The sequence below is a fragment of the Phalacrocorax aristotelis genome, chromosome 1, assembly GCF_949628215.1.
Source record: "Phalacrocorax aristotelis chromosome 1, bGulAri2.1, whole genome shotgun sequence".
NCBI classification, from domain to species: Eukaryota; Metazoa; Chordata; class Aves; order Suliformes; family Phalacrocoracidae; genus Phalacrocorax; species Phalacrocorax aristotelis.
This window is the reverse complement of record NC_134276.1, coordinates 212561327-212576574: the sequence shown is the minus strand read 5'-3', so window position 1 is coordinate 212576574 and position 15248 is coordinate 212561327. Positions and strand designations below refer to the sequence as shown.

General features: G+C 44.4%; 1 protein-coding gene across 10 annotated transcripts in view; it reads left to right on the top strand.

Moving 5' to 3' along the window:
• The window catches only part of CELF2 (CUGBP Elav-like family member 2), a 370728-nt gene that overhangs the window by 116900 nt on the left and 238580 nt on the right, over positions 1-15248 (top strand). Inside the window, exon 1 of one of the 10 annotated variants that reach the window (XM_075081630.1) lies at positions 10664-11020. The exons of 8 other annotated variants lie outside the window; for them this stretch is intronic. In XM_075081630.1, the coding sequence (XP_074937731.1) occupies positions 10947-11020 (74 nt within the window). In that variant the 5' untranslated portion in view covers positions 10664-10946. Of the gene's footprint in view, positions 1-10663; positions 11021-15248 lie in introns of those variants that run through there. One more of the 10 variants, XM_075081638.1, reaches the window with a different exon arrangement.

Below are 15248 nucleotides of genomic sequence, written 5' to 3'. Positions count from 1 at the left end.
ATATTTCTTTTTGAGCCATAGCAATTACTATTAACATCAAAGAAGGTGAAACAAATCTGTAACACAAGCCATTTCTTAGCATGCTTTAACAAAAACGTCAGCTTCGAGAGACGATACTGGTCCAGAGACCTTATGCATGGGCGTCGCAGGTGTCCTCAGCGTTACCTGTTCTGAATCTCGCCCATTCACAAAGCAATGTGGTGCCTTGCAGTTGCCAAACTTGGCAACATCTGTTTCCACAACAGTGCTAAGAGAGCTAATTCAGACTCTGCATGAGTTGCTATTTGTTCTTGCAATGACCAGGTGTAATGCCGGAAAGACAGACCGTCCTCGGTCCTACCTGTCAAAGCAAGAGCAGGAGAGGTCTTAACCTGGGAACTGGCTTCCCATGCTGCCATAGCAAATGGAAGTGAATGAGATTTATTTATTAGCCTGGAGTCTTTGTCTATATTTTTTTTTTCAGATTCATGAACCACAATCTCTTACATCAACATGTTAATATTCTCTTTGTTAAATGAGAATAAAACTGAAGTGTTTCTGTTATCAAATTTAAGTATATAAGATTGCAAACTATACCTTTGGGGCTGAAAAACAAAGGAGAGCATTCAATTAATATTCATATCTAGAAGTTTTACTGCAAGTGTAGATTGTGCTTGAATACTTAAGAAGTCATTCAGGAGTGAATCAATACTAATTATTGTAATCAGGAGGGTTAATTAGCTGAAGATGCTGCTGATGGAAAGTTCACTGCTTACAGTCCTGAAAACACCTAAGTTGATGAAATCTGAAAGCAAGATGTCTAAGAGGACTTTGTATGGAGAGAAAAGCTTGGCTTTCCTTTGGCGTTTCAAGAGCCAGTTGTTCCAAAGCGGAAACATAGCTTTTACTTTGTGCTTTGCTAGATATTAATTCAGGGAGTATTAGAAGATGCAACTAAATCTGTCTTGAAGTTATTTTGTGGTAGTTTCTCATTAAATGCAAGTACCATTTTGGATAACCTGCACTGTCTCTGCAGCATTCATTTGTAGATTACCATAAATTAATATGGATAATCTTATGCATTTGAAATCTTGTTCCAGCACTGTTATTGGGTACAGACTAGGGTTTTTCGGGGTTTGGTTTTTTTTTTTTTTACTATTTGTGTGCAGGCATGGGGTCTTTACATAGTATATGTACATAAATCACACATGTTCTGTACCTAATATGCAGGTATACATCTGCGTGCACATGTACACATATACACATGTGCTCATAAGTTTAAACATTTTTTCATGGTGGGTGATTATTTCTGTAGTATTGTGCCCTCAAAACTCCCACTTGCTTTCCATCTGCAAAAAAAAGTATTCAACTACATATAATTCAGAGGACAATTGTTGAACAAGTAGTTCATGAAATTTAAGTTAGAAGATAAGGAATAAAGACTGAAAGGAAACAACTGAAGAAAACCCTTTTCTTTTCCCTTAATTAGAGCAGTCGTGTTTCTTAAAGTGAGCGTTACTGAATTCAAGCAAAATCCAGCTAAACAAAATCTTTTTTCACAAGTGAATTGCGAGAAGACTTTTTCTTTAGTGCTGGGTGTTTGGGTTTTTTTTTTTTTTCCCTTTCCCCCTGGTTTTATCTGTTAAGGTTATAACAAAGACAAAAGTCTGGATGTTTGTTCAAGGAAAAAAAAAAACAACCCCCAGAAAACCCCTCTCAGTCACAGACACACACTCACATAAACCCCCCAAAGTCAAGTGTTGCTTTCACAAGGAAAAGATTCTGTTTCAAACCACATCCTTCTTTGCTCTCTAATGACATTAGAGATTATCGCGTACAGGTGCTATTTATCTTTGCAACTGCTTTCCTATGACTGTTTTACTGCTTCCAACACATTTACTTCTATGTCAGCCATAGAAAAGGTAACTGAAAATGGCAGCTGTTGAGAAAGCATGTCGCCATGCCTGGAATGACATGCATTATCAGGGCAGCAGGAGTTGCTGGCTCTACAGCCCATTTCTACTTGACCTGCCGAATGATTGGCTGCCTGGGATGGTGATGAATCACTGGAGTTTATGAAACAGGACTGCTGGCATCCTCACAGAGGAAATAAAACCGGGATTTGTTGTATTCCTCTAACACTCTTGCCGTGGTAAAAAGATTTTTTTTTTTTTTGGTTTGCCTTGTTTTGCTCTTATGTTATTTCACTCTGCAGCGGAAGTGAATATGTCAATTAAAGTCACTTGAATACTGTTCTTGGCAAGTTGATAGTGCACTGAATGTTAACTATCTTTATTGGTTGGAAGGGGGCAGGAATTTTCCCAAATTTTGTGTAAATCTTGACCTGGACCCTAATTTTCTCATCTCTCACGCCGGTCTTGAGACTGGGATAGCATAGCTAGTAACCAGCTCGAGCAGGATGTAAAAAGTATTTTAGCTCTTCTCGCCCACAACTTTATTTTCTCTGATAGTCTAAGGATCAGTGACCATTCGTGGGCTAATATCAGACAGATCCATCTTGAGGGTTTCTGAACTAATGGCTAAATTGACATTTCTGGAAAGCATCGACTCCCAGATTTGCACTCAGTTTCTAGGTGGTTCGTGAAATTACATTATGCATTAAGACCACATTATTGGATTAGGCTCTTATGAGTCGGTGCTTGTAGGAAAGTGTCGTACGTCTGTAAACCTGCCAGTGCACTGACAAGACTGACACAGCGTGGATCACAAGCTGCCCTGCAAAACGCAGCCAAGTACAAATGACCCCTCTATTTCAATTAAAACACCCAAAATTGTGTTTGGGGCGGGGAAGGGAGAGAATTACTTGCTTGCCTCTCCATGTAGCAGACTCAGTGGCTGATGTGTTACCCCGTTCCCTTATTCAGGTAGAATAACCTAATTTTAAGTTAACTCTCTCTGATTCAAAGGAATAAGGTTACCAATAAAATTGCTTAGGAAGTTTTAAATATGGCACTTATATGAAGATAATGCTTTCTGCCATGATATTAGAGAGGGTTTTTCTCAAGCCTTATGCTTTGCTGCCTAAGCTTTTTCTCCACTAGTTTTCAGAAGCAATTTGCATGCTCACATATGCTATTAGACTTTTTCACCTTCCTCTGAAGAATTCAGCAGTGACTGCTGCTGGATGCTGGAGAGGCTGCAGCACTCTTGTTATTTAAGGCACAGCCTTCCAATGTCCCTTGCAAGGCTTCTGAAATAGAGGAGGGCAAACTTTTACCCGCGAGAGGGGTGGCATGGGGAACTGTTGCTTGTACCCTTCGGTGTGCGAGGGGTAAACGCTGCCCTCGTTCTGGAGTTCCCATGGCAGCAAATCAGCAGGTCATCTTCAAGAGCAGCCTTTGAGGATGCCAGACAACAGTCTGTCACTGGGAGGAAGACAGAGCAGAGGGTTGGAGGGGGGAAAAAACTGATACAAAATCAGAGAGAGGATATGGGAATTTACTATCCCTTTTAGACAAATAGAGGAGTGAAGAGAAAAGCAAGGGCACCCGAATGTAGATCATCTGGAAATTGAACCTTGCAAGTGTAGATAGCTGTGGATGATACGATAGCTGTGCTACAGAGTGAATTTAAGATTCAAATCCTGCACCTGCTCTCCCTGGAAGCTGCAGGTCAGCATATGAAGAATTGAGGCCCTCTAGAAAGGAAACGGCGAATTATCAGAAAACTTAAATTCTTAGAGACTCAATTTTCAACTGTAACAGCCTCTTGGTTTCATTTTCCTTCTCTTCTGCCTAAAAATGATCTATTTTCAGCTAAACTGTGAGGAAGAAGCTCACTCTAAAGCTTGAGAATTTGCCTGCATCATTTCAGCCCACATTTAATTTTAATGAGAGTTATATAACCCCCTTTAAAAATAACAAAACACTAACAGAACTGCATCGGCAACATCAGGTGTTCTGCAGTGCTGCTCCAATGAATCATATGGAGATTCGTCTGTGCATGGCTGATGAACATACATTTAACTCAGTTAACCCCCGCCCCCGAATACAGCAATCCAAAGTGACCAAAATTTTTCCTAAAGAGTCGTTCTCACAAAAAGTGCCAAACTAGACGCCCGTCCGAGGAGCCTCATGGTTTCAGCATTTTCCCCTAACAAAACTGTGTTATCAGTAGGTTGGGTTCTTAGTTTTTGAAAGTTGCAGATGAATTATTGTGACTCTACTGAAGTGAAACATTCTATATTAAAACTAAAGTTGGGTTTAATGTTTTGCTTTAGAAAAAGAAAGCCAATGCTCCTGTTTATTGTACTGAGCCCCAAATCTCTGAAATTGTTAAGAACAGCCCGTTTAACAGGCAGCTCTGGGAGTCGTAATGTATGACTTTGTCAATGTTCCTTCTGGAGGGAGAATTTGGGGGGAAAATTGAATCGGTGTCTTTGAGCCTGTTAAACATCTTGGGTCGGATGCAGTCCTTGGCTTTAGGAAGTCCCTCAGACGCTGGTTGCTGGAAGGTGGGAAGGACCACAATGCACTTGCCATACTCAGGCTCTTACCCTTTTCGTCCATTACCGGAGGCAGGATCATGGACTAGATGGACCTTCTGATCTGACCTGTGTGGCTATTCTTACACTGTCCATTTAGGGGGGGAAAAAATGCCAAACCACGCACAGTGCAGTTTTCTGCATGTCTGAATGCCTTACAGTTACTGCAGGAGCCTTTTCTTTCCTTCCTTTATGTCTGAGGTTTAATGGATTCTGTCTGCGGGAAATAATGATGTCAAACAAAGATAGTTATTTTACATATTATCAGGGTGATTGTTTGTTATTTTTGAGGGCTGAGATGCATGCTAGGCACTTGACGAACAAATGGAAAAAAAGACCTGTGAAATTTCCGACCTTAAATATTTTACAATTTACGGTGTAAGGTGAGATCCAATCGTTTGCAGTGAAAAAGAAAGAAAAACACGTGGTAGAAGTGAATGAGAAGGGAAGATGGTGGTTAACGTTACAAAGATCCTGCAGTTAGTCAGAAGTGCAGCAGGCTAATTTAGATATTGTAACACCCCCTGCAGATTTTTTTTAAATTTTGTTTTTAAAAATCTCTACTTTTGGCTTCCTGTCTCTTTTCATGTCCTTTACCCAACCTCTTGCCTTTCTGATGTCACATTAGAGCTTCACGCTTGCCTTTGCCCATTGCTTTTGGAGTTGGAGCTGCTCTCCAGCATCGCCAGCCTTTTGCTGTGTTCAGCCTATCCTCACCACTGCTTCCCTGATCCTGCACCTGCCACAATAACCAGCCTCCCTACTAGGCAAAAATCACCAGCAATTTCAAATTTCTATAAAATGAGGGAGGTTTTTGTGTTTCCCAGTAGTTGTTCCTGTGGGCTTGGATGGCGGGGAGGAGTATTTTGTTTATGGTGGGATTTTTCCCTTGCCCTGTGAAGGCGTAAGTGGGGCGCTTTGTGAGGGTGGACCAACACTGACAAGAGCACCAGACGATTGATTCCTCCTATCTAAGTCGTACAAGATCATACTTTTTCATGTGATGATAATATAATAGCCAAATCCAAAAAAATTAAGTTCACTTTTCCAGAGTTGTTTGGAAAGGTGCTTTTTTTGACCATATATAATGTGCCTGCTGTCTAGTAGGAAATCGGGTCTACCCAGTGCATGCAGTGCCCCAGCTTCTCTCCTGGTTGGGTAGTGATGGTTGATAGAATCAGTCAGCGGGTGAGAAGATAAGGTGGTTCATTAAAAAAAAAGGAGGAAAAACCCAAAGAAAACAGAGGAAAAAAGGAAAAAAGAGTCGATGCCTGTTGTCAAGTTCAGATAGGACTGGGTTGACAAAAGCCTTGGTCTTGTGTCTATATGCACAAGGCACTACACAAAGGCAACACCTACAGATCAATAGTGATGCTCTTCAATAGGGCTGCAAATAAATAACAGGACGGTAAGAATTGGTCTTGCAAATATTTACTTGTTGCTACTTTAGTTTAGTATTTGCGAAATACAGTGCTGAGTACCATGGATAGCCCAGCTGGAGCAAATGGTACTGGGCAGCCCCTGCTCAGCACTAGCACTGGGCAGGATTGGACCTGAGGGTCATGACGGACCATCCCAAGTATCTGCACGCTATTAACAAAGTAGGGGGTTCCTCCAAATCAAAGGCCTTTCCTAAACGCCCTCCACCACATGTAGCATCTCTCTTGTGCCATAAAATCTTGCCTAATTGTTTTCAGAAAGATTGAGTTATTACCCACAAAATGGAACAAAGGCCTTATACCCACAGTGGGATGAAATCACCTCTTCAGTGGTATAAAATAGGAAGGGGAAAAAAAAAAAAGTAGTGAGTGGGAAGTCTTACTATAGCAACCAAGTTTACATAATATCAATGTGCTTCAAGTGAAAGCTCTAGAAATGCTTCATTTGAGGTACTTTTTCACAGGGCTAATTTTAAACGACGTTTATTTCTGAAAATTACTGATTAGCTACAACAGCCTACAAAAGGGGGGAGCCTCAAAAGCAGCTAAGATTTGAATACTTAAAATTCATTGATCAGCTTTAACCAATAATTTAATTTTCTTTTTAAAAGGGTTTTGGTTATATGCAAATTGTTTTATTTCTCAAAATAAGACGAAGGTAAGACTCGTGTGTTTGGTTTCGTAAATAAAAAACCCTTACTGAAAGGTTAAAGCTTCATAATGCAAAACTTTAGGCATGTTAGATCTAACCGGCAAAGATGGATTTGTTACAAATAATCAAAATCTTCACAAACGGTAAAATGGTGCCGAATCGGGTCTGTTACTCTTTGCCACTCAAAGAAATGCACTACTTTTTGCTTTAATCATTTACGGCTGTTACACTATTCTTTAACTCTGCTCAAATGCTTTGAGTAATTTGTGCTCTTGTGCTTTGCTTTTCTTTTTTCTCTTCCCCCTGCCCCGCCTTCTTGTGTCCCTCCCCGCCTTCTTGTCCCTCCACAAGTCTGCTAATAAAAGTTAAGCTGATGGACTTCCTCACGCCCTTACAGGCACGTAGGCTCACGTCCTGCCGCCCAAACCAAAATGTTATATTTTCTGCTATTAGCCATGCTACTACTTCCAGACTCATGGTTTGCCTGGAAGGTTATTTCTTTCTGAAAGACAGCAAACACCTCATTTGCATTCCCTAACGCTATCTGGACCAGATTTCTTTTTCCCCTCGCATTAGTGGAAGATCCTGAGTGATTCCACTGAAGTCATTTGAGCCTGCTCCAAATTTACACCGCCGTCGCTGAGCTCTGCTTCTGCCGCCTCTGTTAGAAACTTGCTTTGATGCCAGAGATAAGCTGAATCCCGAGCATGTTCATTGGCTTAGTGGGGAATAAAGCAGAGGATTTGAACTCTCTTCATACTGCCTAGCAGGCTTGGGAGAGAGTGAAGTCATTCGGAAACTTTCCCTTGAAGTGCTTCCAACAGTAGCATTTCCTTGGCCCAATACCGGGGGGCAAGTTGATTACAAGAATGGCAATTAAGGAAAGGTTGAGGAGGGGGTTTGGAGAGGGGATGTGTTGTGAGCTCCACGCTGGATTTAGCTGCAGGATCTGGAAGGGAAGGGGGTGTCTGCTCTCTTTGTCACTCACTGACTGAAAGCCACAGGCAGTGATGTCAGAGTGAGCTCATACGCTCGACAGCAATCTACCACTCAAGCACTGTCTTTCTCCAGCTGAACTTTTTGTGGGGTTGTTTTTTTCTTTACTCTGAAGAGGTGTTCGGTTTTCAAAGGTTGAATTGTTTGGAGAAATTGCATATAGTTCTGTGTTTGAAAAGCTGCTTGAACGGTGACTAATCTGCGAACGTGAGGTAGAATTGCTTCATCCGCCTGGCTTAGACGTACGGAGAAACCGAGGCACAAAGAGTAAATGATGCGACTGCGGGGGCAAGCGGGGTCTGGGCCTCTGAAACGAGGGGAGGATGGATAGGAGGCAACATTTGTAGCTCGAATAGGATTAAAGCCCGAGAACTCCTGATTCCAAATTCCAGGTTCCTTCCTCAAAACTGCCATATGCTCCACCAGCTGAAAAAGCTTAATATCGGCGGGCAGCGATAGCGCAGCAGTAATGCAGCTCCTCTAAGGCAGTGTTTACATCTATTGTCTGATTTATGCTGTGAAAATGAATGCGGCTTCATTTGCCATTCCCCCTCCCCGTTTCCCTCTGTACTGTAGTAACGGACCAAAGCTTCCATTTTTCCCTTCATTTTTAATAAAAGTTGCTGTTTCACGCACATGTGCCAGCCAAGACACTGGTATTAACGTTATAAATAACAGAGCAGAGCCTGTAACAGTGTGAAACATTCAGGGTTCTTTTGGTTTTGTTTCTCACCACTTACCCTCTGTGTTCAAGAGTTAATTCATACACAGGCACTACATAATTTATGTTTGAGAACCAAATTATTCGAACGCAGTTTCTTTCTATAAGCTCTCCTCGAGTCATATCTTGGTATCTTTTATAGAGAGGGTTTCTTTTTGCATTTGACCCCATTCCTGCCTCTAACTTTTAAATGGCAAAAGCAAATGTGCTTTGAAAAGTGTGTTACACCGTAGTTGTTAAATAAAGCAATAACCTATGCACTTGTAATGCTTTCTCTATGACCTACTTACATACTACTTCACCCTCCTTATAGTATGATTAAAAGCTGCTTTGAATCCACTATTCCCTCAAGGGATTTGAGGCTAGAATTTAACAAACTGCTGAGAAGGCTTAAGTCAGTAAGAGGGCTTCCCTACAGCTTCTTCCAGCTAATTCACATGTAATTAAAAGGAAAATAAATATTTCAAAAGAACACACGTTTTAATGAAGCATTTTTAAGCACTTACACCTTGTGAAATGGGGCAAATTTATGAAGATCTCACTACTCTATATGCAGATTTTAAGAAAAATTGTGACTCTCTCCTCCTCCCCCCTTTGCATCCTGCGCAAAGCGCGGATTTCAGTTAGCAGCAGTGGGACTGTGGTCCTTAAAAGCGACAGGCTGGCGCGACTGAAGTCCCTTAGATTTAGCATGTACCAAGAAAAATGATGATGAAGAGGTACAGATCCAGCCGCACGGGGTGAAACAGGGTTGGAGACTTCTTAAAAGAGTATCCGCATCCTCACTGAGCTGCCCGTATTTCTTCTGAGCTAAAACCTGCCCCTTCTGCAGCGGCAAGATTTTGAAATTGAAAGTTAATCCAACTCTGCTCTGGGCTGGATTAACCACCATGGAGGCCCCAGATCAAAACCCAGGTGGCTGCATCCAGCTGGGGAAAGTTGTGCTGGTTTCTTCTCTTATTGTGACTTTGCACTTATTTTTTTTATCCGCTATACAGTCCTACACGGCGATGGATGGGTGGCGTAAAAGAATCGCCATTAATTTAGTAAAGAGGAGCCATAGCTTTGCTTTGTGCATGTCTATGTAGATGTTTAGGTGCCATGGTGATGAGGACAGTATGTGAATGTATAGAACAGAGCAGATTAATAACACTAGAGATATCTGTTCAGGATTGCAGCTGTCCTACGGGGATTACACCAAGGGCCAAGTGAACCTTTTCTTTCTTTAGACTTGCAAAGTAGGCAAAAAATTTAGCAGCCTGAGGGGTTTTTCTTCCTGTTAACTGTTTAAAATGGAAAAGTCTCTTAGTGCAATAAACTGGACCCTGAAAATTCGCCTGGTCTGTATTTTAATTACCAAACTCAGGTTGGTCAAAATTTGAGTGAAACTTGGCCTGACAGATAGCAAATTTATTTAGTGGCCAATTTAATTTTATTTTAGAGTACTCCTTCAAAAGTTTAGGTGTTGTAGTTTTTAATTTGCATTTGTTACTTTGATCAAGCGTTGTTTATCCAGAACAAATCAAATTATATAAACCTGGAGAGAGATTCAGAAGGAGAAGCACACACGATGCAGAGAAACGTTTTGTCTGCCTAGACTGCTCAGATCATCCAGTAATCTTCGTAAATGTGTTAATATTCTTTTGCCTGGAGGTGCTTTGTATTGAAGCAAGTAGGTTTCGGAGATGCAAAGGAAAATTTATACAGGGTTTCAGGGGGCGGTAGCTCCAGCTATTTGTGTGCGTGGAATTTTGTGTGCGCCTTGGTGGTGTCGCTTGTGTGTGCTCGCTGTGGCCAACCCGGAGCGCGGCGGGGCTGGGAAGGGGCTCTTGGCAGGTTGCAGGCACGAGGGAGGATTTACCGCCGCTACTTACTGAAGCCCCTATTTCTGACCAGTGAGGACAGAGATACTTCTAGTCTCTCTCTCTCTGGGCGTTTAATGGGTGCCGCGGTCCGAACGGCAGGAATTTGAGCGGAGGGAGCGTGCCTACATGCCCCCAGTGCTCCCGGTTTGGCAGCGCCGGCTGCGCCCTCCTCCCGCACCGGGAAGAGCCGGGTCTGTGCAAACCCCTCGTGAGAGCGTTAGGGTTTCCGGCCGGTGACTCGGCGGCGGGGGCGAGGCTCTCCCCGGGCGCAGCGGTGGGTGCCCGCCCCCCCCCCCGCCCCGAACCGGCAGCGCGGGGCAGGGGGGAGGCGGCCGGGCGGGCTCCGGCCGCTCTCGCCCCGCTCCCCGCCCCCCCCGCGAAGCTCGGGGCCGGGCGCTGCCCGCCGGCGGGGCGGCCCCCCGCACCCCGTCGCGGGGAGCCCCGGGCGGCGCGTCCCCCGCCCCCGCGGGCGGCGCTAGGCCTCTCCCCGGGTCGGCGGGCCCCGCCGGGGGCGCAGGGGTTAACGGGGAGCCGCAGCGGGGAGATGGCTCCGCCTCCCCGCTCAGCACCTGGCGCTCCACCGACAGTTGCCTCAGCAGTCGATTTCGGAGGGGATTGGCGGAAAAAAACCGAGAGGGGGAGAGAAATGTGACAACTGCCGGGGCTGGCGGCTGCCGCGGGGAGGCCTCCGCACCTGTGCCTGCCTCTCCGCCGCCCGGCGCAGTTGTGGGATCCGCCGAGCCCCGCCGCATCCTCCCTCCAGACCGCCGCGGCGCCCCCGGAGCCCAGCATGACTTCTTCGTTCAAGCTGGATTTCCTTCCGGAGATGATGGTCGACGGCCGCTTGCTGGTCTCTGACAGAATGTAAGTGGCGGCGGGGCTGCCGCCGGCAACACCCTCCCCCGGCTCCCGGTACCGCCGGGCGCGGGGCTTTGGCCGGCGCCCCCCGCGCCCCCCGCCGCAGGAGCGCGGGGTCCTCCCCCCTCCTTTTTTAATTCTTTCCCCACCCCCCTTCCCAAGTCACTTGGTGGTCTCCGTACCCCCACCCCCCACCCCGAAAAAAGAGGGGCGGCAGCCGGGCGTTGGGCATCCCGGCAGGTCGGTGGAGGCGGGCGCGGGGCGGCGGGGCAAGCGCGGGGGGTTCGGTGCCGCTGAGGCAGCGCGGGGGAAGGCGCGGCGCTCGCGCCCAGGGCAGCGCGCTGAGCCGCTCCGCGCCCGGCGGGAATTCCGCGGGCGGCGCCGGTGCCCCGCGCCGGCCTGCCGCCTCAGCCCTTCCCCGCCGCCACCACAGTCCCCTCCAAAACTTCGTCGCTTCCCAGATTAAATGCTGAGCATCCGCTGGGAGTAAGACCGGGCAGAAAGCACGGATTTTTGTCTGTCTTTTTCCTATTCCCGACAGCTGCCTGGTATGGAGAGTGTTAATTGGGGTGAGGGCGGTTGTTCTACGTGCAGTTGAACTGGGGGTAAGATTTATAGGAAGGCACTGAATGCAGGAATTTCAGAAGTATTCCCCTAGCCCATCTCTGCTCCATTAATCACGATCTGAAAGTTTCTATTATCATCCTCTTGGGCATTGCCAATTGACGGGGATTTTCAGGTAACCTAATCCTTATATGAGAAAATAAAAACTAGAAATGAGGAAGTATAGTCACTTGCTGACAGATACGAAGGCTGAGGGCTGTGCTGCGTTTTTACAGTACCCGAAATGCCTTTTATTTTGTTGCTTTTTCTTCTTTCATCAGGATGACAAATGTGGTTTGAGTTACATTAGGATGAAGCGAGAGGCTTTGGCATTGACTGTACTGGAGCTATTCCAGTTGAGGCAGCGCTTAACTTACAAGTGTAAATAAACCCGTGTGTGCAGCAGAGACTGTCACCTGCGATTTGCACAAATCAGGTTGCATACTGTGCCCCCATCTAAGACTATTCAGACTTTTATTACCTTCTTTACTGGCAACCAAACTTTCTCTGAAGGAGGAGTGCTTTCTCTGGCACCAGCAGCGGTCTGTGTGGAGATATTCAGCGGTGGCTGAGGCTCAGTAAGTGTGTGGGAGAGGCAGAGGGGGAGCCTGCTTGGTGCGGATGGCTTTCACTATTTTTGCGGTCCGTGAAGGACAGCAAAGTGTTTGCGTAAATGCTGCCCGTTGTCTCTGTTTTGTGATCTGAAATTCAAACAACTTCTCTGCTGTGTTTTGTTTTTTCCCGTTGCAAGAGCCCTGTTTTTATTGGCGTCAGTCGGTTTTGGAGAAGGTGCTGTATTTCTTGCCTCTTTGCATAAAAATGGTATAGGTTTGACTGTTAGGGTACAAGGTTGCAGCTGAACGTTTGTATCGCTTGCTTTGCAGCCCTCCGTAGGGACTTGCCAGAGCCGAGCTTTCCCTTGTTTTCATCGTCTCAGCTTTCGTTAGACTTTTCTACCCACTGTCCTTCCAGGCAGTCAGAAAAGGTACTGCTAACAAACACCTCCAAGCTCAAAGGCACTATTAGCTGCAGCTGATGATGCCCTCTTGTCACTTATATAACTTTATCTCCAACTCGCCCCTCGAGGGGGGAGTGCCATGTCAAACTCTTCCTTCTGCATTGCTATCTTTATACTCCTCTTCTCTAGGAAGCATCCATAATGTATTTTAACACAGCTTGAAACACAGTCGGTGTTCATCAGGCGCAGATCTTAATGTGTGTCCAAAGAAACAGAAATTACTCTAGAGATATGTCAGCTTCTGAGTGGATCTCTAAATATGGAAGTTTAATATGAAATCATTAAACACACATCCTTGTAGGATTTGGTGATGGTTCCTCATATATCTGGGGGGTTGGGAGGGTGGGCTGTACTTTGTAATCTCTTGAAGGAAAAAAAAACAACCAACTTGATCTCCAGCGTCGTCAGTGGTAGTGTTGTGATGTGCTTCCCTGGGTTAACCAAGCTTTGCTTTGCTGCGGAACTAAGTAATGGTGAAGATGTATGGTTTCAAGGGATCATGTGTCATGCATACAAATTAGTATCAAGGCTAAATTGCTGTTAACTGAGGGAGCTTCTATTCCTTAAAGAAAAAAGAAAAACCTTGAAACTATTTGCTGTCTGTGGAAGCTTTGCTACGCTGCCTTTCTCAAACTCTCCAATTCACTATTTAAAGCATCTTTATTTTGTCCTTCTAGCCAAGTGGTGACATACATTTATTTGCAAGTCCCCAACTCTCTGGACTCATCAGTGCTGACGAGAATGCAGTTTGATTATCCGTAAGGGGTCGCGGGGACGTATGCACCTTGCCCCTTAGCTGGCCCAGCCCAGCCGTGCAGCGAGCCGCCAGCAGCGTTCGGCGGGGTGGCACAGTGCGTCGCAGAGCATGCTCCAACTTACAGTGCTGCACAAAACTTTTAACCTCACCATCTGGTCTAGCCGTTGAGTATCGCTTAGTTCAGTCTTTAGCAGAAAGGAATTTTCCTATTTTAGAGTGAGGCAATTAGCAAGATGTATGTAAAACTGTTCTCTTTCACAGTGAAAATTTGCAGAACTGGATTTCTTTTTTTTTGTTTGTTTTACGCCGGTGGCGTATCAGATGTTTTAGGAAATCGTCACCATACAGTATCACTTACACTTCCCCTTGTTTACATGTTTAAAAGCTCTTTGTAGAAGGAATTATTTTCAGCACCATCCATTTTTTTTTTCAACAAGCAACAGAGGAGAATTTTCAAGGCATAATTATCAGTGCATACCTATTGTGAAAGTTAACTGCCAGCTTGATGATTTGCAAAGTTAAAACACTCTTACCTCTGCGAGACTCTTAACTGCTCTTAAATGTTGCTTCCTTCCAAGTTTTGCTGCTGTTATTACCTAGCTAAATATAAGTAAAATAAAACATGGGATACTTTGAGCATGACTATTCGGTATAATTGAACTGCGTGCATGGTGGCAGTGTACCTGGTTAGTAGTTGAATGGCAATTTTACTAATAAAAATTCATTAATGAAATGGCATTGGAAAGCAGCCCTCTAGGATATGAAGCATGAAGGTGTATGAACTTTTGCCCTTGAGGGCAGATGGCAAGTTGGATGCTTTTGCCGACATAAATGCTTGCAAAGCGACCGCTTGGGTAGTGCTCTAGTGAAAGAATCGGAAAGTGTTTGACCGATGTTACTCATAGCCTGTGTGTGTCAACTGTGTGGACAAAGCAATTTTGAAGAAAAGATCTAGGTGGAAATGTGTGTGTATATTTGGGCAGGGTAGGAGAGGGTTAATGGTTATGAAGTGCGGTTATAAAATGTGAGTTCAATGTAATTTGCTTAGTAATTTCACTGACTTACATGTACATGCCAACTGGATGGTTGTAAAGTGGTTGCTTTGAGGATTAAATACTCATCGTAGTAACCCCCCACGTTGATTTCTGCAATACCACCACAGATCTTCTGTTCCATATTACACATTCCACTGCCTGGGACTACCTGTAATGTAAATGAGTAATAGTGTTTGTTATTACCGAGGCAAACTCAAATTTGACTTTAATTTTTGATAGCTGGGTATAATGTCAATAAAAGACGTGATGCTTAAAGCAGTCCACATGCAACATCATGGGTTCCATGCAGTTTTGGTCCTTGAATTCCTACCCCTTTTTATCCAAGATGAGTCAAAATCAGATGTACATGCAATATGCTGATTAAAAAGGCAGTGAAGATAAATTTTCAACACTTTTTGTGTGTATTTATTGTTTAATAAATAAGAGATGTCATAGTTCACAGGCATTCTTGCACTTTAAAAACCCAAAACTTCTCTCTCTGCACTAAACCTGCAAAATAGGACTTTTTCCAAGATAAACTGGAGGTAATAAAATGAACTTTTTTTTTTTATTTTTAAAACTTCACCGCAGGGATAACTCAACATACTGTCAAAATGATTTTTCAACCATCAACCATTTATATGTAGAATATCAAACCATTAATTGCTAACTGAAAATGGATAGCTGGTTATCAGCTGTTTAAGTCCATAGCCTCATTCTTTTACTGGCATTTTATTCCAACTTTGATTTAGGGATAGCTTTATTTTAAGCGTTACGGCTTGTTACCTAAGTTACTTGCATGAGATACTCCTTGGGCCACTA